This window comes from Diaporthe amygdali, assembly GCF_026229845.1.
Source record: "Diaporthe amygdali strain CAA958 chromosome Unknown NODE_28_length_639089_cov_64_968398, whole genome shotgun sequence".
Lineage (NCBI taxonomy): Eukaryota > Fungi > Ascomycota > Sordariomycetes > Diaporthales > Diaporthaceae > Diaporthe > Diaporthe amygdali.
The window spans coordinates 368,936-393,479 of NW_026517048.1; the positions used below are offsets into that span (position 1 = coordinate 368,936).

At 50.5% G+C, this 24,544-nt stretch overlaps 9 protein-coding genes across 9 annotated transcripts; 2 read left to right on the plus strand and 7 right to left on the minus strand.

Moving 5' to 3' along the window:
- Positions 1-1,553: 1,553 nt before the first annotated feature.
- On the minus strand, positions 1,554-3,102 carry J7T55_014822 (uncharacterized protein; the record flags this gene model as incomplete). Its single annotated transcript, XM_053131802.1, has 4 exons — positions 1,554-1,956; positions 2,013-2,258; positions 2,329-2,655; positions 2,825-3,102. 4 exons carry the CDS (start codon positions 3,100-3,102, stop codon positions 1,554-1,556), a joined length of 1,254 nt encoding a protein of 417 aa, XP_052990182.1.
- Positions 3,103-3,910: 808 nt separating this feature from the next.
- Positions 3,911-5,594, minus strand: J7T55_014823 (uncharacterized protein; the record flags this gene model as incomplete). Its single annotated transcript, XM_053131803.1, has 2 exons — positions 3,911-5,420; positions 5,482-5,594. 2 exons carry the CDS (start codon positions 5,592-5,594, stop codon positions 3,911-3,913), a joined length of 1,623 nt encoding a protein of 540 aa, XP_052990183.1.
- Positions 5,595-6,185: 591 nt separating this feature from the next.
- J7T55_014824 (uncharacterized protein) lies at positions 6,186-8,915 on the minus strand (the record flags this gene model as incomplete). The annotated part of the gene is made up of 4 exons (XM_053131804.1): positions 6,186-6,204; positions 6,386-7,305; positions 7,957-8,131; positions 8,485-8,915. 4 exons carry the CDS (start codon positions 8,913-8,915, stop codon positions 6,186-6,188), a joined length of 1,545 nt encoding a protein of 514 aa, XP_052990184.1.
- Positions 8,916-11,348: 2,433 nt separating this feature from the next.
- On the plus strand, positions 11,349-11,894 carry J7T55_014825 (uncharacterized protein; the record flags this gene model as incomplete). Its single annotated transcript, XM_053131805.1, has 2 exons — positions 11,349-11,591; positions 11,712-11,894. 2 exons carry the CDS (start codon positions 11,349-11,351, stop codon positions 11,892-11,894), a joined length of 426 nt encoding a protein of 141 aa, XP_052990185.1.
- An 846-nt stretch (positions 11,895-12,740) lies between these two features.
- J7T55_014826 (uncharacterized protein) lies at positions 12,741-13,996 on the minus strand (the record flags this gene model as incomplete). The annotated part of the gene is made up of 4 exons (XM_053131806.1): positions 12,741-13,370; positions 13,509-13,606; positions 13,697-13,740; positions 13,818-13,996. 4 exons carry the CDS (start codon positions 13,994-13,996, stop codon positions 12,741-12,743), a joined length of 951 nt encoding a protein of 316 aa, XP_052990186.1.
- A 1,053-nt stretch (positions 13,997-15,049) lies between these two features.
- On the minus strand, positions 15,050-16,776 carry J7T55_014827 (mfs transporter; the record flags this gene model as incomplete). Its single annotated transcript, XM_053131807.1, has 2 exons — positions 15,050-16,434; positions 16,500-16,776. 2 exons carry the CDS (start codon positions 16,774-16,776, stop codon positions 15,050-15,052), a joined length of 1,662 nt encoding a protein of 553 aa, XP_052990187.1.
- A 783-nt stretch (positions 16,777-17,559) lies between these two features.
- On the minus strand, positions 17,560-19,295 carry J7T55_014828 (uncharacterized protein; the record flags this gene model as incomplete). Its single annotated transcript, XM_053131808.1, has 5 exons — positions 17,560-17,914; positions 17,979-18,594; positions 18,654-18,778; positions 18,871-19,057; positions 19,118-19,295. 5 exons carry the CDS (start codon positions 19,293-19,295, stop codon positions 17,560-17,562), a joined length of 1,461 nt encoding a protein of 486 aa, XP_052990188.1.
- A 652-nt stretch (positions 19,296-19,947) lies between these two features.
- J7T55_014829 (taurine catabolism dioxygenase) lies at positions 19,948-21,424 on the plus strand (the record flags this gene model as incomplete). Its single annotated transcript, XM_053131809.1, has 8 exons — positions 19,948-20,389; positions 20,442-20,530; positions 20,597-20,822; positions 20,944-21,008; positions 21,059-21,117; positions 21,175-21,226; positions 21,292-21,329; positions 21,385-21,424. The coding sequence occupies 8 exons, from the start codon at positions 19,948-19,950 to the stop codon at positions 21,422-21,424; spliced, it is 1,011 nt and encodes a 336-aa protein (XP_052990189.1).
- A 1,971-nt stretch (positions 21,425-23,395) lies between these two features.
- Positions 23,396-23,917, minus strand: J7T55_014830 (uncharacterized protein; the record flags this gene model as incomplete). Its single annotated transcript, XM_053131811.1, has 1 exon — positions 23,396-23,917. The coding sequence occupies one exon, from the start codon at positions 23,915-23,917 to the stop codon at positions 23,396-23,398; it is 522 nt and encodes a 173-aa protein (XP_052990190.1).
- Between the last annotated feature and the right edge of the window lie 627 nt (positions 23,918-24,544).

Here is a 24,544-nt window from a genome sequence, read left to right on the forward strand (position 1 = left end):
GAGGTTTGAACCTAGGTGACACAAGACATATATTTCACTCTGTGTCTACATCTTCCATAAGCGGCCACTGATTTGGCAATGTGCAGTATACTCCGTTAGTTAGCTCATGCGAGGTTGTTGTTTATTTTTCGATACCCGGACCTTGTATGATATATCTGAGCTGCATTTGAGTTACATTCCGCGCAGAATATATTCAGCTGACACTCAGTTTATATCACACTATTGGTAAATTCATCTCAATTGGACTTGTTTGTCCGGAAATCTAGTCCTATCCAGAACATGGGACGGGATGATCCGCAGGGAGTAAGTTTATGCCGCTCGGACTAATAATACAGAACCCCTGCTCATTGTTATTATCTGTCAAAATAGTACATAGACACGTGCTAGACTTTACTGACGTAGGCGCTATTACTACTATTATCATACTACTTGCGTACGGTTAAACGCTCAACCAGAAAACGCGGTGAATGGGCAGCCGGCCGAGACGCAAGGCAGATATAGTGAACTATAGCAAGTTTAAGAGGTTGAAAGTCTGCCTAGCCGTAAAACCCCTTTCGCGAATACGTCATCCCCAGATGCTCCTGCTCTTTCGGGTCTTGCAATGCGAAAAAAAATGGCTGCACATGTTGCCGAGGGATGATGGTACCACACGCTGATCTTCCGTGTTCTTGCCATGTAAATGAAATGGGTGTTTGCACGTTGAAGCGACTCGCCTGATCACGAGCGATACCGAGGTAGAGTTACAGAAAACTCGAGGCGGAGTTCACTCTGTCCATGCACGTAAATGACGTGTTTGGCGGCTAGGTAAGTAGTATTTTGCTGCAGCTCTTCATTTGTGTGACAGAAGTCATGGTTTCCTTGTCGGCTCGGGCGTCAAACACGTGTAGATCTTTTCTCCTCATCATTTCCACAGGTACTCAAGGTGCATAAGTCGCTGACTGCAACTTGTCGAAAGTGGACTCCAGCCAGCCACCGTATCCTTCCGTTGACGCTATTCCAGCAGGGTTTCTGCGACCGTGATAGATGTGGTTGCACCGAGCCTAGTTCAGCTACACCAATCAAGACAGGGAGCTCGCTTCATCCTGACGCTGGACTCTGGGACGAACTTGTCCCAAAGAATTTGTCCTTAGAAACCGGTAACGCAAACGGCAAATGTAATTTTGTTTTGTTATCGCACTAGGCACCCAGTTCTGGCAACATCCACGCCATTTTCTGTTTGACGCGAGTTCCTGAGTTCTTGAAGTGTCCATCCCCGAGCTAATCTGCAGCTTGCGAAGCATTAAATATAGCACTCGGATGACACGCCTGGGAATTCCTAGCAAATCTGTGCTGCCAGAAACTCGTTTGGGGCTGATGATGGCTCGCAAGGAGTTGTGCGTATCGCTCTCCCCCCCCCCCCCAACCGCTCCGCACGTTCATTTAACACCCGCTTCTTGGGATCTCAATCAAGCCAGTCATTCTTCCAGATTGTTCCTCAGCCTGTCTTGGGCACGTGGTGTCCAGCTCCAGGGCCATGCGAACTGAGCATAAAACCTGACCTACCGAGATGATAATCACCGAGGCGAGCCAGAGGCACCAAGATCCGAGCGTATGCGGCTCAGCTTGTTTTTGTTGCGAGTGACCTTGTGTTCAAACCAAGTCCCAAAATCTGAGTCTGGCAGGCCATTTGGAAGTCGCAAAGGCCTGCGCTTGCTGGACTGAGGGTCATCAGCCTCAGACACAGTCTCGGTTCCAACTGCCCTACGGCGCTTGAGGAGTCGCGGATGACCGGATTCCAAGGGCTGAACTGAGTCAGAAGATTCCCTCTTGCAGCGCTGATGATCGGATATTGAAGGCTCCAGTGGGTCAGGAGACTCCCTCTTGCATAGTTGCTGGTTGTCAGGCTGCTTCGCTATGACGGGTCCCAATTCTGAAGTCGAAAGTGTCTCCAAAGTCACAGGTGGCTTTTGTGGAGCACTTGAGTTCGGTGCTGGAGGGCCAGAGGGTTGAAATGCAGGAGATGACAGAAATACAACAGGTGCAAAGCCGTGATGCCTTCCAGCCGCGGGAGGCTGTGAGAAGGCATGAGGCTGGGGTTGACCAGGACTGCCTGAGATTCGAGGTTCGGGTTGCCCATGATCAGATCTGCCGGGTCCAGGCTTGCAGTTGTCGACCTGGTAGTAAGGCATGACATGGTAGGAGAGGACATGGGAATGGTAGTACGATTGCACGGGCTCTTGCCAGGGATATGGAGGATGAGCCGGATAAGAGCGTTGAAGCTGAGGCGTCCAGTGAAAATTCGGAATACGAGGATCGCCACCAAGGACCGATTGGGTCGAATAAACGTACTGGTGAAGATGCTGCTGTTGGTCGTCGGGGCCCGCGAACTCTGGTCGTGGATGCAGTTTTGAGGATTTAGTTTCCATCGACAGCCCTGGTTTGTTCGGGCTCTGCGTCTGTGTTGATTTGCTCTTGTCAACGATATCAGTGGCCACGCTTTTGGGTTTCTTGGCCTTGGCCTTGCTCAGCGAAGTGCCGTTGTCAAATTTGGGGAGATCAAATTCGACCCGCCCACCAGGAATGCCTTTGCCTTTTAAATCAGACCAGACTATGCTGTCGACTTGGTTGACCACTGCTTCAAGACCTGGGAACTCGTTCCATCGATGCATGTCATTCCTAATGAAAGAACATAGCGTTAGTGGTTCGTTGTCGATAACAATTTGCTGAGTTTGGTTGGCGAATGGACAGCCTATACTAAGAAAACCAGGAAATGGGAACCGCACCATAAAGGTTGGGTATGAATGGAAGAGACCATAAAAGGCAAAATTCATGTGTACAGACGTACCCTTCCCGCAAAATGTTTCTGATCTTTGTGTAGCTGTCGTTGATGGCCAATAGGCTTCTCTCAAGATGTCGACACTCCACATCGGCAGCTTTCTCAGTCCTCGCTTTCTTCAGCCTTGCCTTGGCGCTATCGATGGCCCGTATGACCTTGGGGATCTTGCCAGTGATAATATTGGATAGGTTGTGATGTTTGTAGGCCTTGTGCCAGGCAGTTCTTTGGCCAATGGCCTTGCGTGTGAATTCGGTCGGTCTCTTGCGGTTTGCGTTGGAGGGCCCCATTGTGAAGGAGAAGTCAAGCGGTGCTTCTTTTTTGGAGGAAGACTTTGTTATCGGGTTCTCGACTGCGGCGGCCACGTTGATTCACTCTTATTTGTTCCGATGGATGAAGTCGACGTGGTCAGGTTGGTGGCTGGAGGGATGAGGCCCAGGATGGCAAGAAAGTGATGGGCCAAGTGGAAACTGGAGGTGGGAGGAAGAAGGCACCACGCACATATCCTTAGGTTGGCAGTCTCGAAGTGGCTACATTTGTCCGTAGCAGGCGCGGCCACCAAGGTAAAGTTTCCTGGGATTGAGCACCCGCACAGCACGGCATGTCTGAGCTTGGAAGAGAAACACCCTGAAATAGGAAAGAACACACGCAGGCGAGCCGACTTCGAGGATCTTGTGAGGAAGTCATTTCACCCACAAGCCCCCAAAGAGACTTCGTCATTACTGAGAATAGAACATCATGTGCTCAGGGACTTGGTCTTACAATTCGCAGTACCAACCCATGGCTACCCAGGCCGGCTATGAATTAGCCAACGAAGCTGAATTGAGAGGCCACAGGTCCTGTCTCCTTATATCTGCTCTTGTGAAGCTTCCATGCCACATTCCTTTTTGATTCGTGCGTTTGAAATACTCTTGAGAACTGAAAAGGGGCACCATGGCAATCTAAACGGTAAAAAGGGTATCATGATTCTCCCTAAAAAGAGGGAAGTAGACCGGAAAAATTCCCAAAAAGTACAAACAAACTCCTCGCCACCCATAAGCACTCAACGCCTATGCCCATCCGTATAGCTGCACAGAAATTATTGACTTCTCACCAATCTCAGGCGGCCTTCCTCCGCAAGTCCAGTACGGTCTTCAGCCGCAACGTTCCCTTGGCGCCCCAGCCAGACGGCCCAAAGTCCACCTCTGGCCGGACGGCAGTATACCAGCTCCACGCCCGCCGGTCCAGCTCTTCTGCCGTCAAGAAGTCTGCCCAACTGTCAAACAGCAGCCGGAGCGCCCCGAGTAGCAGCCCGAGGTTCTCCTCCTTCTCCGCGTTCTCGGCCTTGATAGTCTTCTTCTTGGCAGCCGACCCGGCGTCCTCGCCGCCGGCATCCGCAGGGGCGCTGGCGAAGCTCTTGAGCAGGTAGCTGCGCGCCGCCTCGGGGCGGTGGGTCAGCAGGCCGCCCGCAGCAGCTGAGGCTTTGGACTTGGTCTTGATGCCCTCTAGGTCGAGTCCCCATACCGCCTCGCCGCCTAGGGATGCCTCGACGCCGGTCCTGCGCAATCGCTCCGACAGCGCGGACGTGGCCACGTTGCGCATCAGCCGCCAGCGGTCTGGGCCCAGCATAATCCCGCCGTACCACCGCGTCAGCACGACGAGGGTATCGATGGTGTTTGTCTCGCGGAGGATGCGGAGGAGCAGGTCTCCGGCGCCTGACTCGCCGTCGTCGTGGGAGGCTTCGCGGGGGTGATTGCTTATGGCTTTCTCGGAAGCGTGGATGCGGTAGGCCCAGACGTTGTGAGACGCAGTCCTAAGCTCCGGGTGTGTGTCAAGGAGGGACTTGAGAAGCTTCGGTCGCTGAGAAGGTTCGGTTATGGCTGTTGCACGGGCAATAAAGGTCGATTTCTTCAAGGAGACTGATGGGCTTGTCGACCAGGCATTGGGTGGTACTGGTGTTGCCTGGTTGGCATCATCTTCAGCCTGCAGTGTCGACGTTGACCCGGTAGACTCGGGTTCCGTGGCGCCGCCCTTTGTGCCCGACTCTTGTGTCTGCTCCTCCTCCTCACCCTTCCATTGGTACCCTCCTCTTTTAAGGACAGCGATTTCCCGGCCCATCACCCTAATCCTCGGCTGCCCCTCGCCCCAGCCTTCCTCGTCTGCACTTGGCCCCTTATCCAGCCCTATGCTCACAGCTTTGGAACGCGAATTGGCGCTGACCACGGCCTGCGCCAGGGACAGCCTGCTAGAGGGAGGCTGTTCAGGCATTGTGTGACGCAAAAGCTCGACTGCAAACGCGAGTACTAGAGGAGCACGGTTCGTCTGGATTGCCGTCTCGGCGATTCGGTCTTGGTCGGTGTCGAGGGGTAGGGACAGGGAGGACTCGAGCTCTTCAGGGGTCATATCGGTAGGTCCAAGCATATAGCCATCGCCGCCAGAGAGCCTGGTCCTCTTGCTTGCCTGTTCCTGGGTGGCCGTCCCGGCCGCAGGGCGTTTGCCGGCAGAGGTGGGAGAGGCCTGCATGCGCTTGAGATGTGCCTTGCAGGCATTCTGTAGGGACCGCGCAGCTTTCGCGTCGCTAATGGCAGTTTCGACTGTCTTCAGTGGCGCATCGGCGATTTGCTGGACACTGTTAAGGATCAAAAAGGTGTCCACCATGTCTGCCAATTCACAGCCAGGGCGGGGCTCACCTTCTGAGACCTGCGCTTTGGAGAGCCTTGATCTGAACCATGGCATCCTTCATTGGCATCTTGCGAGCTGTCTGCAGCCGCAGAAGCTCCTGTAAATCTTGTTGAGTCGCCATGGTTGTCGCATGATATTGTATTGATCCTACACCAGCGTTCTGGCCGGTTGGAGCGAAGAAAGTTATTCCTCACGCTTCTACAACGCGCCCTTTTGCGTGCAGGCAGACATGACGTCGTCGGAGCACGCGTCGGAAACCGCGACAACCCTTACCCCACCGTCCACCTAACCCAAGGAAAATACTCCGTCAGTGGCATCTGTCTGAGCCATCAACACCCCCAATAAACGCCCCTCGCCAATGTGCTATCCAGGTCCAACATACTTCGTCGAGGCCGTGCAGATGATTGCGTCCACGGTCCGAAATAAATCAGAATTGTCACAACCACCCTCCAAAACCAGACAAAAAGCTAAAAGCACCTGAAGATCGCACCTGTCCCAATTTTGGCCCGAAGACCTCAACAGCATGCACTTAAACAAGAATGCAAGCATGCCCAACACCAATTGAGTAAGTGTCTTACGAAGCCCAAGCTCAAATTCTAGGGATTTGGGTAGCCATAGGCTTCAATGGTGACCTGCCTGGCATAAATCTCTAGGGGTCATTGGCTTGGACCATTCATAGACCATGGTGTATGCTGCGGAAGGACAAGATCGGTCATTCGTCGAAGTGGACGCTGCGTTGAAATAGCCGAACAGTACTCGGGTCAGGCGATAGAAGTCGACGACACAGGAAAGCGAATTAGTACTGCTGCCGTTGTAAGGTTGTAAATGCACCACTTAGGCACGATGCCAAACGCCCCATCCATAAACCAGGGCCAATTTGGTGAAAGTCTTACTAGTGAGTATCAAACTCACTCATCGCCGTCTCCTTGCCTTCCTCGTCTGATCCAACTCAGGCCTTTCAATGCTGGCACTCTCGACTTTAGTTCCGGTCTCTTCGGTTCTCGCCGAGGCTCGTAAGTTGTCTTTCCAACCATGTTTCCATCCCGCGTCAGTTCCCCGACGTCGACAAGCTTCTCTACCGACTCCCTCCTCTGAGTGATCATCTCTTCAACCTGCTTGACCATCTTTCCATCCCGCGTCAGTTCGCCGGCGTCGATTAGGTTCTCTACCGAATCCCTCCTCTGAGTGATCATCTCTTCAACCTGTTTCACCATTTTGTCTGGACTTTTAGACAGATACTCGTTGCGCCCGGGCACTCTGAGGCCTGGCCGCGAGACGACCCACACAGCATCGCCCGCTTGGATGTCGACATGCGGCTTGACGATTTGGTGCACGTTCTCGGGCAGGGAGCGCAGGATGACAGCCGGGTGCAGGTCAAGGCGAGTGTTGGTTAACAGTGAGAGGTCCGCGTGGCTCAGCACCTTCTTTGACTTGATGTGGAATTCGACCGGAAACTTGGCTTTCCCACGTTCCAGAAACTTGAATGCCAGCTCTAGGGCGTGCTTTAGGGGTTCTGGCTTTACTGTTGGCTTCACAAAGATTTCTTTGGCTTTGAAACCCTTAACCAACTCGTTAATGGGCCTCCAAGTGCCAGTGGTATTGAAGCTGCGCACTTCGTAGTCGTAGTCCTGGGTTGGGGTGCGTTCGGACTTGGATTGGTCGCTCTTGATGCTGAGCATTCTGCCTGGGCCCATGTAGTCGTCAAGAATTTGCTGGACGGGGAAGATCCCTAGGTATTTTGATCCTTTCCAAAATCTAATCTCTCTCTGCCCGATGTTTGGCACTGCGGCTTCCTGGTAGTCAAGTAGCTTTGTCTGACCCGGGAGGCCGTTCTGGTGTAAGCAGTGCCAGAAGTGTATGCACGATCGCCGCCATTGTGGTATGAGATTTGTGCTCGTTAATGCTCGCCGATGTGAACAGAGCCGAGGAGCCAGCAGAGAATGCATCGATGGGAACGGGCCGGGGCAAAAGAGCAGTGTCGTTGAGACAGTAGCCCATGACGTGTTTTTCTCATTCAAGCGGCATAACCTAGCTGACGGCCAGGGTTAGGAGAATCAAGCTCTGGTCTAGGGGCCTGACCCCAAACCCTACAAGCTTGCTCTGTTCTTGGATGTACATTGGAAAAGACAGGAATCGAGGAACTTTCGGAGAGGGCTTAACATGCCCTTTCGTGGGACATTACCCCGACTTCGGTGAGTTTCAATGAGGTTCTATTCCTTCAGCATGAAATAACGCGATCTGCCGGCAATCGCGCCTTTTGCTGGCATCGGTCCAGAGTCGCATGGTCAGCCGCCAGCCCCTTCCAGTCAGTCAACTGCGGGCTGCCCATGACGAGGCCCCTAAGCTTGTACCACAATTCGTAAACTACATTCGTCAGTATCTCATGTATTACATCTTCGCTTGGTGAGTAGCTCGGTCGATCCGGTGGCAAAGCACAGATAGTCTGGAAAGGCATGACGGTCTACTAAAACAGGTGAACCTACAAATTGGAGATCGGCGGAGAACAAGATTATCCTGGTCCAAATGGATTGTGAACTGAGCTGAGGGTCCATAAAGTCGAAGAGCCACTTGAAGTCTCTACGTATATGCCCAAACGTCTTCTCAAATTCTGCGGCAAAGCCGAGTGGACAGCCCCAGCTGCGAATGCTCATGTGGTACCTAAATCTATCAGGAACATATTGTACCAGGACAAAATTTATCTTGCAACGATTTCTGGATCATGCAGTCCAATTTATGCAGATCAATGAATTGTTTTGCGCTGAAAGATTCTATATCGGTCTGATTCCTTGTCCTGTATGGCTTTTTTGACCAACAGAGAACACGCGAATGTGTTCTTAAGATGGTTCCTCACAGTGAGCCCATATATACAATTGTGAGTAATGGCTCCCACGTCCCATCCTTACCACAACTCTCGCAACCCCGAAATACTCATTCACTCCTGACCTTCTGGAGCGGAGCAGGAAAACATCCACGACAGGCCTGCCGATCTATCTTTAGTGCATTGCGCATACCAGTCATACTGACCGTCCGAGGGCACTGGGGCACATGTCTCGATCGTCTTGTTGGTGGCTGTGTCGACAACGGCAGTGACCTGGGGAATCGCAGTGAGATCTATGTTATCGTCCTCACACGCCAGCTCGAGGTTATAGTAGGTGGTGTTGGTGGTGTCGTCGGTGATGTTGAAGGGATTGCGGCAGATAGGGTCAAACACGTAAGTGTTGTAGACTCTGATTGCGGTCCATGTCGCCGTGCCCTTTATGGCGCCTCTCGTGTCGCATACTTCGGCGACTTCCTGTGTCTTGGTTGGTGTAAAGGGTGACCAGGCGACGAATTGGTTTCCGTGGGGGTAACCAAAGACTCCAAGGTTGATCGTTGGATAGGAAGTGTCTTGAGCCGAGACAACAGCCAAGAATGAGGCGGCGACGAGAGTTGCGAAGTGCATCTTGGTTTCCAGAAACAGGTGCGTCTTGTCTCTGGGACTCTGATAGGAACACAGGGGTATGGTTAGAATTGGTGATGGTGATGGTTTTTTTCCAGAGGCATCAAGGAATCACTAGACTTTAAATAAATGGCGATCTTCAATTGTTGAGGTCGAAAAAAACTTGTCCTGCAGCTGCATTGCCTAGGGCGCCGTCTAGCGTGTTCCTGTGGATATGGCTGGTGTTCGGAGTCCTTCCCCGAAGACCTCTTCAGTTCTCCAGCTGCTCAAGACCCCTGCTGTACCACTGTCAGATCATAATTTTATGGCTTCTTTATTCAGGAGACGGGGCTCTACGCACCGGTGAGTCCTTGCGTTCGATCTATATGTCCAATAACTGCGCAGCGATGTTTTGCTTTGCTTCTATCTCACATAATCCCAAATCAACGAGCGTCACCTAGCCATTCAGGCTACCCTACTGGCCAAACGTGGTGTTTAGTGGCAATTCATTTCCCTCTTGGGCGGTACAGCGTGACACTCGAGCGGGAGGCGCTTGCTCAATATCGAGGTGGTCACATCGCGTATGCCGATACACGAAGAACGGTTGCCTGGAACTGGGTTATTGCCGTGTTGTGGGGCCCACATGCAATCCTTCTCGTATTCCACAGTAGTCTACCTTGAGTAACACCACAACAACACTGCTTGTACAACCAGCGTCCGGCCTGTCCGGTTAGTGCGAGACATGAGACTCATGCAAAAAGTAGCAGTAACGCGGTCATAAGATCAGAGGAAAAACCTACGTTGTTCCACCTATGCATCTTTCCTGGTTTTTACTCAGTGGTGAAATTATGTATTGCTTTCTTTTTACCTGGTCTGCCACCTTGTTCAAGGTGGACAAACATTGCAACCGTTGGTCAAGAGACCAACTCTACGCTTGGTACGGGCTCTCCGGGACAATAGAGGTAGGGCGGTGATAAGACGACTACCCGTTTGTTTAGAGACGGGGACCTTAGAGAGACAATTTTGGGTCCTTACTACAGTAATATTCATATTCCTTCTATGTATATGAGCCCCTTGGTATTGTGGATGCTCTTGAAGCTTCGTCGGAGCCCAATAATGCTCTTGAGCTCTCTAATTCCCGGCTTTCATATTTCACTCTCTCTTCGAAGCCATCTTCGAGAATATTGGCAAAACCCTTGATGGCGCCAATGATGCGCTAGGGCTTAAAAATATCATGACCGTACATATTTGAGCTTCTTTTCTGACACAGCAATTCCGAGAGATCTTATTTGACTTCGTAACGCTGTTTACTTTTCACAACCTAAGCAGAAAGTCCGAGATCCCTTCATGCGAGTCTCTATAGAACCGGAACGATTTCTGTGCATCCTCGAGATAAGGAGATCAAGATGCAGTCGCACCGGAGGGCTCGGCTTATAGGAAGGAAGCCTGTCATCAACATGAGTATGGCATGTACAAGCAGTTCGATCTGCAGAGATTGAAAATTGCTGGGTGCCACTTCGAAATCTTGGTGGCTAGAGCAGGAATCGCAATTGATAGACTTTCAAGTAAGCGACGGAACGTCTTGTGGATACAGAAGTCTATTCGACAGGGTATCCCTCCTGGGTCGCTTAAAATGTTCAGAAAATTCGTTTCGACAAACGCGTATCCGTCGCCGAGCAAAGTTTTAGATTCTGCGCATGATTCACGTGTCGCCGAATTGGGTCAAGTCAATTAAACTATCGACAGACTCTTGACCAGAGAATGACTGGGTAGTTGGGCAAGTCAGGGCATAGCGACGTTCACCCAGGACACCATTCGGGAATCAATGAAGAGCTGCTATGGTAACCACCAGAGCCATACATTCAGGACGGTGGGCCAGTAGTTCAACGTCTTATACTGGGACTGGTAGTGCAATCACAGTCTGGTGCGAAGCTGCCGCGGAGAAAACGTCCACTGGGATCATGTCATACGGCAGAGGTCATCTCGTAGGGCCAGTCCACGTAGGCATGTACTAAACTCGACTTGTGCAATGGCTCATCTATGAAGAGTAAGATTTTGTTCACATACGCACATGGATGCGGAAAAGTACAGAATCACAGTCTCGGACCAAGCTGCCAGCCTGGAGCTTCGGAGTTTAGCTTTTTGCACCACAATACGGGCGGCCATCCATGAAACAAGACGGAGGGTATTCCCGAATCAGAGGAACGGAGGCTAGAAGACTTCCTGGCACCAGTCTTGGCATTAACCATTGAAGTATGCTATTTGCAGATTGTACACTTCCTGGACGGCAACGTCGGGACGTAAATGAGGTTCACCCTACAAATGCACAGGTGTGTTCACCCAGGCAAATTCAATGAACCGTGAGCATCATCTTTCCACATTTACAAAGTTCTCATTCCCATCACTCGCTTCCAGGCTATTCACTGTCTAAGACAGCTTACTTGAGAAAATACCATAATGGTCGCTTTCGGAAACCTGGCGCTCGTGGCTACCACTCTGGGTCTTTGTTTAGCCCAATCCCCGGCTACCATCAGCTTCAATCCTGTATATGACTCTGACTTCGCCGTCGCGAACACGGCCTGTGGCGGCGCAGAGGGCCCCAACCCCTTCTCGACACTTGCCGCCTCGAAGGGGTGGACCACACTCAGCCAGATTCAAGCCAACCTTGTTGCGTCCCCTCTTGCAGTCAACCGCACTGAAGTGAGTTTTTGAGTGGCCCGAAGTGATTTTGACTTCGACCTTAAATTACTCTGCGCTCATACATATAGAGATCTCTTGTGCCACTCGTTCATATAGATGCTAACAACATTGTGCGGTCAGTGTGGGCAGTGCTACAGAATCACCGTAAATGACAACAGCATCAATGCTTTGGTGGCTGATGCCGCTCAGTCTGTTTGGGTTTTGGGACAAAGCCCTGAGTGGGCTACTATCAGCGCAGGTAGCCTCGCAGGGCAGCTTGCTGGCACTGTGCAGCAGGTTGCACAAAGCAACTGCGTTGCCTGAGAGCTTTAATGTATTAAGAAGTTGTCTGCATGGTTGCATGCAAATTAGTAAATGCAGTCATGTAAGCAAGCACAATATAATTCCATGATCAGATTCACACTCGGGACTTTGTTTCACTTGCAAGACGTCAACAAGGCAAAGATAACCAAGTTGTGTTGCATCGACAAGGCGACGATCCGCTTCTAATGCTAGAACAACCTTACACAAGTCTTTCGTTATGCGCGACTGTTGTCCGCTAAGGATTATTATAGGTTTCGAGTAGAACTTGCGCTTTATAGAACGTGGTGTTGCAATTTGCGAGGTTCGTGAATTCTCTCGCTGATAAAGATATTCGGGCTAGAATAATTTGTTTGGCGTGAAGAGAGATCGTCGACTGAGTCAAGTACACGGAGTATATAGAGCCTCACTCCCTGCGGGATTGCCACAATCGAGTTTGATCTAATAACCTTGACTGCTCTCGATATCCTCCGTGGCGCAACTGGCTAGCGCGTCTGACTGTTAATCAGGAGGTTGGTGGATCGTACCCACCCGGGGGAGGAGAATTTCTCTAGTTTTGTTTCTATTTTTATAGCTTGTACAGAACCAAGGACTCAAGCACCTCTGACCATATTCTCAAAAGTGCGTAGTTCTAGAGACACATCATATCGTTATATATCACGAAAAAGGAGATGAATTGAATAGAAATGTATCGAGGCTTTTCGCAGTATGTTTCACTACACCTGATGCGCCACTGCGAGCGGATATGAGTGTCTAAATAACCAATTACAAGCATTGTAACAGCACCCAGTACTGGCTTTTGGTTTGAATGATAACATACAGAGATTATAGAAGTTCTGAATCGTGAGACTAGTGCAAATTGTCGGCGTTAGGAGCTGGCTCTGAGGGGATGAAAGTGAACTGCTCGAATATCATCCGTCCTGTATATTTCTGCCCGTCTTCGATTCCGCCTTCGACGGTGCCAATGGTTCGGAGGTACCCAGGTATTGCAACAAGAAGGGTCTCTGAAGTGTAGTTCGCTACAAACTTTGATCCATCGCCCAACTGAAATTGAAGACCCAGTCCGTCTAGGGGTCCGCTTCCGGAAGTGGGAGGGTACTCACTGTTGGAACCCCAAGCACGAGCAACGACAGACGTAGGAGTACAACTGGCCTGCAGCACCCTGGCGTCCTCAGTCACATACCCTGCAGCGTACTCTCTACCGGTGGTGTCGAGGGAGTCTAAGAAGACGACCGAGTAAGGCCCTATGCGCCCGTGGCCCCAATACCACTGCGCAGCACTCTCAAAGAACGGCCGATCGCCCCAGTTCTTGTCGTGGTAACCGATTCCATCATCAAAGGCCACGGTGTCAGTGCCATTGAAGGTTAGTTCGACGTTGACTTTGGCATCGGGGATTGCATTTGACCAGCCTATGTGTGGCATGATTTCTTCGGTCGCGCCAAGCTTGTCCATGCTACAGGGATAATGAGGTGGTGCCATCTATCCCGCGATAAGGGAAAAGAGGTCAGTACATTCTCAAAAAGGCTGGTGACTGCGAGTGGTACTCACTGATTCCCAGGTAATACTTCCCTCAATACCGAGGTAATTAGGAGAGTCCACATTCAGTGTATAAGTTACTCGACCTTGGGCGAGATTGGACCCTGTGAAGCGGACGCCAGCATTTTTCCACTCAGCCGATAAACCATTCTTGTCTACCTTGATTGATGCGCCTGCGGCTGGCACTTGACGGTTGATAAGAGATCCGTTAGGTAGTAATCCGCTAATAGAAATTGAAAGTGGGCTATCAAAATATTTGTTGATGAAACTTTTTGGGCCGTTGTTGTACAAGACGATCACGATGCTAGCATTGCTGGAACTTGATACAGCATCAAAGTACCACCTGCGCTGCGTAAGCTGAAATTCTAGAGAATCAAAATGATGACTTACCACTCAAATGACGATTCGTTGGCAGCTCCAGATAGCTTCGGCCCATCTAAATATGTGTTCAGGCCGGCTGAAAATTCTGCCGTTACAGCTCCGACTCCGAGATCATTGGGGATGTCGACAACCTGTATGGCATTACAACTAATAAGCAGCGTAAGCGCCGCGCATACGAATTTGATCATTGTGTAGTTCAGGGAGCTTTTTCCAAAAGGATTTTTGTTTCTTTAAACAAATATGCGAAGTATTTTCTTGCAGGGTAGAAGGCAACGGAGAGGTGTTGAGAAAACGAATGTCGAAGTGGAATACCAGTTTTTGGATGAGCTTGATGCGCAAATCCGAGTGTAGGAATGAGATATCATATACCATGCGAATGAATCCGGTATTTTCGGCAGACTCACGAACAATCGCTACTCTAATCTTTTATATAACCAACAGCAATGGCAACGGCAAGTAGAAACTCCCAGAGTCTTGCTTTGTTCCTCTATTGACAATCTTCCAAGTAGTTGTCTCCGTCCCGCCCCGGAATATGTGCAATCTCTCTATGAATGCATGAAAAATGAAACCCGAATAGTCCACAGAATTTCACTTTCAGGGGAAACAGGGCGGCAGCCATTTATATTCGTGACTATTGTGCAGCAGCTACCCCATCCAACGGTCACCGGTTGCGAGAGTGAGCTCGAAGTAATTTTGAAGAAAGCCCAAGCACGTCCTCTCAGATCAACTCAGTACTTGAAGACATGAATTCTGTGCAAATTCCTAGACACCAGGGAGCGCTTGGTTTCAATTGGACCAAAACCAACTAGTCGGCAGAGACCGGCCAGACCTTTCGGGCTGAGACGCCACAAATTACCTCATCTGGTTGTTCGCGGAGCCATTTGCGTGCATCTAGGAAGATGTGCCGCTCCGGACAATATGGCCGAAACATATTCTCTAGGCCGATGAGAGCTCCAAAAATAGTATCAAAGGTGGCAGAGAAGTCCACAATAGCAGTAGAGGGTTGAAAGGCGACCAGTTTGTGCTCCGGTGGATCGATCCCGCCGCGTCCTGCCAATGCTTGGTGTTTTCGAAAGTTGCACCTGCCGAACACAACATATGACTTGTGAAGCATTTGTATGGATGGGACCCCCAGCTTATTTCGGGTCACTGAACAAGTCATGATTTTGGCATATTTACGCTAAGACTGTGATGCTCAGTCAACTCCGAGTCTGACCAAGAGAATTTGATGCATATTTGCTCTATGCCTTTTCATCATCCTGTGGCCTCTTGGGACTCTTCCTAGATTTGATGAGAAAAGCAATGCAGACCACTATTCCCAGCACTGCCAGCCCAATAGCAAAATAGAGCGCCGCCCTGTAACCCTTCAGCTTATCTGCTTGGGTTGTCCCACCATTGTTGAGGTTCAACTCTATGGTTCCTGCAATGCCCAAACTCAGAGCAATACTGTAGTTGACCACCGTGTTGACAAGACTGGCGGCAATTCCCTGGTGCTCACGCGACACGGCGTTTGACAGAATGAGGGTCGCAGCTGGAAAACTCATATCCATCCCCCAAGGCGTAATGATGAACGAGACGAAGGTCTGAGCCCAATAAGTCTGCTCGATAGGACAAGTTGCTACGAGGACTGTTCCGACAGTAAATGCAACAAGTGCTGCAGTCATGATAACCGGTGGCCCAATGCGATGTAGGAGAGATCCCACGACTGCTGCAGCGATGGCTCCGGACACAACGACAGGCACGAAATTCGCAGTGGCCTCCAATGGTGATCTTGCCCGAAGCTGCAACAAAAACTCCCATGTATACCAAACCCAGATACCGAAGCATCCCCACCCGCATGCAACCGCCCCTAGGACGAATGACACGTCGGATGTCAGGGCATGGAACGGGACAAGAGGTTCAGGAGAGTGCTTGATCTCGATCCAGAAAAACGCTCCCACGAATATCAGACCAAGAATCAGCGTCACGTAGACATAAGGCATGTCCCAGCCGACAAGTGGCGCCTGATTCCATGCAAAGTTGAACAACACAAGACCTGCGATTCCAGTGAGGGCTCCCGGGAGATCAAGATGCAGCAATTTGCCGCGCCACGTACTCGGTCGGTTCTCCTTGTGTGATGATGGTACCGGGGGAATCACAAAGTAGGCCAGAACTGTGGTCAAAGCAAGGACTACAGAGAAGCACCAAAACGTCCACGGCCACCACGCCAGGGCGAACGCTCCCGAAAAAGCTGCTGCGATTACAGAACCAGCCGGTGCAGTCGCTGCGAATGCTGCAAATGCCATGGATTTCTTGAGCCCGGGTTCGTAAGCTGCACCCAGAAGCGCAAGACCGTTTGGCAGCACCAAGGCAGGGCCGATTCCCTGGAGTACTCGGCCAAACACGAAGAGAACGTGGCTCGAGTACACAGAAAGCCCACAGACCAGGCTCCATATTGAAAACCATGCCATGCCGATGATGTACAGAGTCTTATATCCGAACATGTCGCCCAGACGGCCCGAGAATAAGATGAAAGTCCCGACGGTCAGACTGTACCCCGCGAGGAACCATGGCAGCTGCGATTCTGGTAGGTCGAAATCCTCGGCGATAATGTGGATAATGGACAGGACCTGACCGAGTCCAGCCTCTGCAATAGTGTTTCAGCAAGAACGCCCTTAATCGGGATTGAGGACTAGACGTCTAGGAACTCACGGGTATAAAGCTGTGCAAGGCAGACCAAAGCAACGAAAAGAAGCTCGCGATACCATGGTAGTGTCTCGGCTATGGACTGCGCCGTTTTCGTTTTTGCGAGTGCCTGGTGTTCTGGCTCGTCTCTGTCGTCGCTATCGGAGGGCGGAGTCCTTAGGCCATCTTCCTTCAGGGTTTCCACCCCGTCCACATCCTGGCGCATTCCAGAATTTCGCCGTGTCGCAGCGTCTGTTGTCGTGCTTTGTCTGTGTTCTGCTTCTCTGGCGCTCGAGTCGTTCATTGTTTGTCACTGCTGCGTGGGATGGACAGCACTGTGACATGCCGACATTCGGAGGACAAAGAATTATTAAAAGGGGTGTCGACTCGCAGAGCCGACGGGCTGTTATACGTCAGAGTCGCGTCGGAATCCATTTGCTCTAAAATCTTCCACCAGACCCACTTGATACCATATCTAGTACCGTCGTCATGAACAAAGAGTGGCGCTGACAAGCCCTATCGCCCCCCGTTATTCCGCAAATCCGGCGCTAGTCTAAGATCTTTGCGAAGTTGACAGCTGCCACTTTACGTACAAATAAAACAGTCTACGTGTATTGGCGAGCTGATGAGCTGCTAGGTAAGCTGCTTCTTTATGTAGCATTGCTTAAATTTTACTTTTTGTAAGCAATGTCACTATTCAATAAATCCGAAGCGGATGAATACTTTCAACCCAACGCATTCAATTCGTTGTCGGAACGGAACAAGCTATAATTACTCGGGGCCTGCCCTCCGGAACAAAGCCCGAGTCACGTATCCCGGTCCTGCGTGTAAACGTCCCTAGTCTGGCCGGTCGACTGTTCTACAAATCAATGGCACCATTTCAGTCTCGAAGTTCGGCATGCCGTGGGTAAGATCAAACGAGTCACTCATCAACGAACCTGGAAAGACATTGTTATGGTGTTGTTGCCAGATTAAAATTTCTCATTACGACGACGCTACTGAGACAACCCAAATGCAGTTAACGCACCTCAGTCCACCTCTTGAGCACACAATCTCCAGTTCACAGGTGGAGCCGGCGCGCCGGGGCTCATGGCCGATGTCCATCTACTGCATCCGCTGTTGTAGCGACAAAAACTGGGTCTGCATCTTTCCGGGACTCAATTGATGTGTTGTCCGAATCGAGCGCTCTGTTGTCCACCGGCCTCTCTGGCACGAGAAATACCGCGAACGATGTTGCAGGTATGCAGACGACAAACATGACAAATGCGATAATCAGGTTCACCATAGGCGAAACCTTGACAGCTCCAATACCAAACGCGAGGCATGAGCCAATTGATTCGAAGGACCTCACGAGGCCAACCCCCAGCGTTAAAGTCTCAATGTCGTCAAAGAAAGTACCCATTATCCAGTATACAAACATGTAATGAGACTCATTCATAAAACTGGGAAGGCTATATTAGCAGGATGTTGCTGTCAAAAAGTATGGGCCATGGAATTGGAGCTGACCGGAAAAGCACGTTCACAGCAAAGCCGCGACCGAAGCCCGGGCTGGCCCAGTCCAGGGTGGGCTTTGTGTCCTCATACAGCTTCTCGTTTGCTGTTTGCCATGCAAACAAGCCAAGCATAATAACCGAAAAGCTGCACCATGTGATCTTGGCGAGAGTAGGGCGACTGAAGCATTTGAGATCGTAGAACCACCCCCAGAACATGTTGGCAGCTGTCGCCGCGATCCCGGATGTCAATGCGCCGAGAGTTCTGGCACGGACGGAGAAGTACTTGGTGAGATAGATACCCTGGTAGGTACTGTTCCAATTGAACCCTATGAGAATAGGTACCAGAAGGTAGAATTGTTTCCTCTTGAGCAAGCCTGCCCACTTGCGGAACTCCTTGAGCACAGCTTTGTTCTTAGTGGGGTCATAGGATTTCCTGCCGTCGCGATGGATGACCTTCTCAGGGGGCGATACAAGTAGCGCTAGAGGAAGACCGAGGCACTGCAGAGCGATCAAGATGATATAGGTTGAATAGCCGACCTTTCCTTTCTTGCCATTCTCGACATTCAAAGAAAGCTGGATCGAAGAGCCGATCAGCTGCCCGAGCTCACGGAGACCCAGCCAGATACCAGCTGCGAAGAAACCTGTTAGAAATAGCTATTCAAATAGGAGATCAAAAAGTCTGGCATACTGAATTTGCCTCGATCGTGGATGTCGGCGTAACCGAGAGCAATCGCACCCTCCGCAGCCCACAGCGCAGAAGCTGCCACACCACAGGTTGCACCGCCGAACAAGACAAACCACTCGACGCCATACCTAGAGTATAAAGTAAGAATTTTGAATAGGAATAACATGACAGCTATTGGACGGCGCGCGTGGTGCGTAGCATAATCAAGCCAGGGTCTTACCGATTATTCACATATAGAGATGCCGAGTAAGGAGCGTAACCCAAAGTCCCGATAATAAGCACCTTATTCAGGCCGATCTTATTCGCCAGAATCGCAAAGATAGAACAGCCAAAAACCATTATGCCGTAGGTGAGAGCGTTGGATCCGTTGACCAGGTAGGGTTCTTGCTGTCCGCCAGCTCCGGTATCTTGTCGTTCTCGTCAGTGTTTGATCAGAGTTGCATATCAGGAGACCCGAGTAGACATACTATTGAGTGCGTTCCATATGCCTGGTTGTGTAAAAGAGATGAGGCCCACGAGGATGACGTTGAACAGGGGGCTGCGGAACCATCGCGTGAAGCGAGACACAGGTTTCGTGGTCTGCACCTCTTGAAGCTGACCCTCTTGGGGTTGTTTCGCGACATCAGTAGACATGGCAGCGACCATCTGTCCGACACAGCGATGATCTTCTACTGCAAGAAGGTGAAAAAGCATGGGAACCCGATGTATTCGATTATGTGTTTTATATGAACCCAGTTGCCGAGCCCATGCGGTAAATAGTCGTTATTCAACGCCATCGATGTCGCATCAAGTCGGCTTCGTCTCCGCCGGGGTCCGCCGTCAGATACTGATCTAGAATGGGATTGGCCCGCCTTCATTCCCACGGGCTTGGCTCCTGAAAATGAATGTTAGAAGTGCTCGCCTAAGTAGCGTACTACTTAAGACCGTCCTAGCCAACGTAAGAGTTTTTTGGACCTATCCCTGATGACCCAAGCTGTCGGCGCTGGAAATACCCATGCTCTCTTACTGAGAACGTGGACCGGATAGGACCGACATCGCGGCGTGATGCAAGGGTGCGATGGTGACATTTGTCGTGACGGCGCCACAGCTCGTCATCTGCCGGAACCACATCGACGCCCAAGCGCTGTCGAAGATGGCATAATTCAGAAGTAGAATCACTAGATGAGTGCAACAATATAATGAAAGAAATACACTTTGGCCGGCGACTGAGAAAGGACAACTTCTCTCTTGACTGTAGTCGTAGATGGAATTGCCATTCCTCTGGCTCTCGTCATCTTTTTGACTTGGACTCGTCAACATGGGATCCATCGCCGGCGCTTTTCAGCCGACCCCGTACGGCCCCTCCGTGAAGCTCCCGGACCCATATCCGGAGAACACGGACTTCCCACTATCACTCGCTTCCTCCGAGCCGAATGCGGATGTATCAGAGCTCGTCTCTGAAGCGAAAGAGCTATCTTCAAGTGGCAAACTGAGAAAACTCTTGGATCAACATGGCGCGATATATTTCCAAGGCTTGGGTCTGAAAAATGCTGAGGAATTCTCCCAATTCGCACATGCCTTTGGTTGGACTCCACATGAGGATATTGGTAATCCGGTGCGGCGTGTCATCCACGCACGAAACGTTGCTACTGCCAACGAGGGGCCGAATACTCAACCTGTGTATCCTCACAATGAGTTCGGCCTAAGTCCTCACTATCCGGCATATGTCTTCTTTTATTGTCTTTCACCACCAACAACAGGTAGGTTCCAGACGTGACTGGTTGTTGCGATAGACTTATCTAATCTTGTAAGGCGGTGAGACGCCGATCAACAACTCTGTCATTCTCTACCGCCGCCTAAAGGACAGGCATCCCGAGTTCATCAAAGAGATTGAGAGAAAGGTTCGCAGCTTCAAATGTCTCCTGACTCGATAAATCCGGAACTCAAGCCTGACACTGCTTTGAAAGGGCGTCAAATATCAACTTTTCTACGAAAATGCTCCACAGGATCAAACTTCGTCGGCCCGAAATTCCGTCTTGCAAGCTTACGGAGGAAAGGTCCTGCAGAGTGACGATTCAGAAACTGCGAGAGCTAAGATTGAGGCCGAGATCAGACGCTTACCAACAGCGACATGGGAGAACCAGTCTGAGAGCAACAAACTCGGGGATCTGCGAGTCTGGCAACATTTGCCTGGTGAGTAAATGATGGAGCATCAAGTGACACTATTTCTGATGTTAGCAAGCTGTGCGAGATCACCCTCGGACTGGAGACACTGCCTTCTTCAACAACGTAGTGTCACGATTCTGTCACGCAGTCGAATCAGGAACGCTGGATCCACCACACATCAACAGCAAAGGGGCGTTCCAGCCACCAGCTCTAGTAAGCTTTGACGAATTCAGAATTGAGTCTTCGCGACTGACAGGAAGCAGTTCGGTGATCAGTCTCTTATACCGCGAAAGTATTTGGACACGGCTCTGGAAATAATCAAGTTGGTTTTCCTTTCAAGAATGGTTAAAGTCGCAAGTTTACTCACTCGATTATACAGAAATACGAGGTCATTGGTTTCCTGGAAGCAGGGAGATGTCCTTCTGCTGGATGTAAGTCGATAGGGCGAGACTTGAATACACTTGTTATAAGGTATGGAAGACTGATTATGCCGCAGAACCACGCCGTGCAGCATGCTAGAGAGCCGTGGACAGGGTAAGTTGCTCCCAAATAGAGGCAAGACGGAACCAAAACACTAAAACTTCGGAAGGAATCGAAAGCTGCTTGCAAGCCTGTGGGATGAGCATTAAAGAAGAGAGGGAGTGATGACGATAGCAGTCGCTGGGCGTCTGCTCTATCCTGGGAGACCTCGTATCTGGACTTTTCGATTTTCGTCAAGGAATCGAACGAAAATCTCACAGCCTCGAAAATGTTTCCATTTGGGAAGGGGCATTTCGATGTCTGTACTAGGGGCCCTTTTATGTATGAGTCTGAATAACCAAGCTCAAGGTCTTGAAACATCAGCTATTTTTCCAATCAAGGACCCTCCAAGTCCGTGCGGCGGTATGGATTACACATCAGTGGTAGAACGTTTGGGTGGGAACAGTTTCGGGCGTGGTGCCTACACAGATGGGCGACGGCGAAGACCCAAGGTATTCTGATGATGTGTTTTGGATTGATCGGGCTCGAACACTGAGGTGTTTGGCTGGGCGAAAACAATTTGCTGTGTTCTTGAGGACTAACCTGCACCGCCTTTGGAGTTTGCAACGCCAATTTGATGACACTCAGACCAATGTAAGACCATAATAATGCCCTCATAAGACGTTTATGTTTTGTCTCAATTGCCCAATTTGGACCATGGAAACTTTTTTTATCCTAAACTGGGCATACTGGGTCAGCTGTATTCTCAGTCCATCCTGGTCGTAAAACCCGCTTCTAGCACTCTCACTCATACTATCTTCCGAAGAGAAATTTCGCTCTACTTTACTCTGTTCATATGGTGACCGCACGTTATTCCATTCGTCCCGGTAAACCCGCGACGCCTCGGCATAACCGACCCCCCACTTCTCAAATGCAGACTTGCTAGACGATACATCTTTCTGGAAGGGCACACACCATCACCGAACCGGTCGAGAACGTGGCCGCAACACTTCCAAAGTCCTTCTAAAAAGCACTAGAGCCGCTACTAGCCCGCCCATTGGCCTCTAGGGCCTGTTGCGCAGGTCACTACGCCGTTTTCAACAACAACAACAACAACAACAATAAAAAGAGTACTAACGCCGTCATCTCCCCAGAATATGGCCGATTGATAAGCACATCTTGCGGGCAAACAGTGCCCCTGTTGGAAGTATGAGTTGAGCTTTGTGAACCCACAGGTCGAAACTCCGGTGTTGAAAATGCCGCGGATGGTGCGTCGCACTCCGATGCAATTGAATCCTCAAAATCGAACAAATTCGTTAAGGGACGGCTCCTTCGTGGCGCACTGACCAAACGGCCAATTTGGGCTCATGCCCTGGTGCCTGAAATCATTCCTGTTTTGTGATCAAGCTTTTCGACAATGTTATGCATCTGCGCCTGTTGCCATGCGCCTGGACCTCTGCCGTTGCATTTGAATCCCACCTGATGGGGTGTCTCAAGTTGACGTGCTCGAGTTGGAATGCCCTTAAGCAAAGGCTAGCCTTCTGTACGCCAAGAATCATCGTTTTGTACCTTGCATTCAGATTCTTAAGGTGACGCTTGGCAGTAATCATCGTAGACTTCAACTCGGCCGCTGCTTTTTTAAAACTGCAATCACGAGATAGAACGAGGTCCGAGAGATCGGAAACAGAATTGCCATAATCCTCAAATTGACCAGCCACCATAGCTATAGAGCTCTGCTCTCCTGTATCGAGACTCGTAGCTGACATGGTTCTCATGGATGGGATTCTGAGCTCCTGTGCGTATGTTTGTCATAATGCATTCGCCTTATATGATCTCGACGAATCGTTCCGTCGTCGATAGCCGGGGTCGAAAGACTAGTCTGTGGTTTAAAAGGAGAAAACAAAGAAGGAAAACAATCAACTTCGCCAGCCTCGACGGAGTGGATCTTCGGTAGACGGTTTTGTATGCGGTCACGTCGATGACTTGTATATGAATGCCATATTCAAAATGTTTCCTGCGCATGGTTTTGCACGGTTAAAAGGAAAACTTGAAACATCGTTTGATCTCGCACACTACCTTCACCGTTCCGGAAAACCCCATAGTGTTCCTGTATCATTCCAGTCCCGAAATCGAAATGACCCTCAGGGTGAGGAAACCGACGCATGAAAAGCCAGTGTCCCCTTAATGCTGATGGGAGTGAGGCGGAAGTGTTCGCCGAAAACGTTTCCCACCAAAAGGCCGCCCTGGTCGTACGACATAGATCGAACGTTCGGATGGGTAGCCAGGCGGTGAAGAGTCATCCCGTGAGATGGTTGCGTTGATACATCCCTGACCACAGGCTTCCAGCAATCCCAAGTGTACAACTTGTCGCCGTTATGATCGCCGTTCTTGTTACATCCTACAACAGCCCAGCCAATGGGTCCGACAAATGTGGAAAGGGCGATGCCAGCGGCACTGCTACCACCGCTGCCGATGACTCCCGCCCCGACGACGGCGCCTTCGCCCACTGCCAAAACAGAGCCTCCAATGCCGATACCCTCTGACACTGCGACAGTTGGAATTACAGCAGTACCTGCAGCGGTAGCGCCGGCCTGGCCAAAAAGGGAAACAAGAGGAGGGCAAGTCGCGACGGTCCCAACAACGGCTCCTGTAACGAGAACCATCCTGGTGATTTCAGATTGAACCCTCTCTTTTAGCCTTGAAGTAAACGATATTGCTTAAGATGTGAATGAATTTAGGGCGGCGACCTTGGGGATAAAAAGGTGTGGAATCGGGTTCTAAGTTTATACTGTACAATAGTAGGGAGTTGCATTTTTAACCTGAATCGCAAAGGCGGTGCAATGTGTCATTATACATTATTTACCGCGCACAGGACCTCTATTACTGATACAGATGTGAAAGGCATTTGCTGTATGTATTTCACCGGCGATTTCAGAAGACGAGGGAAAGAGTCGTGGGAGTGCGGATCCCACGCCACTGGAACGCAATGAGGAATGAAACCTCCCGCTTAGGAATGTATAACGTGCTAACGCTGTGCGCGCGAAGCGCGCACAACAAGGAAACAGACTCTTGATTTTCTTTTCAGCGAATTTGGTGTCGCTCGGGAACCACATCAAATCTAGTCACGCTCTGCGACGTCGAGTGCCTGCTATACTTCAGGTATGCTAAGAAACAAGAAGAGGGTTCACTCGAATGCCACGACCATGTCATCACGAGCTTATACAACAACGAAGCGGTGAGGGAAACATGCATATAGACTGTACGATTATTTGAACCAAACCTTGCAATTC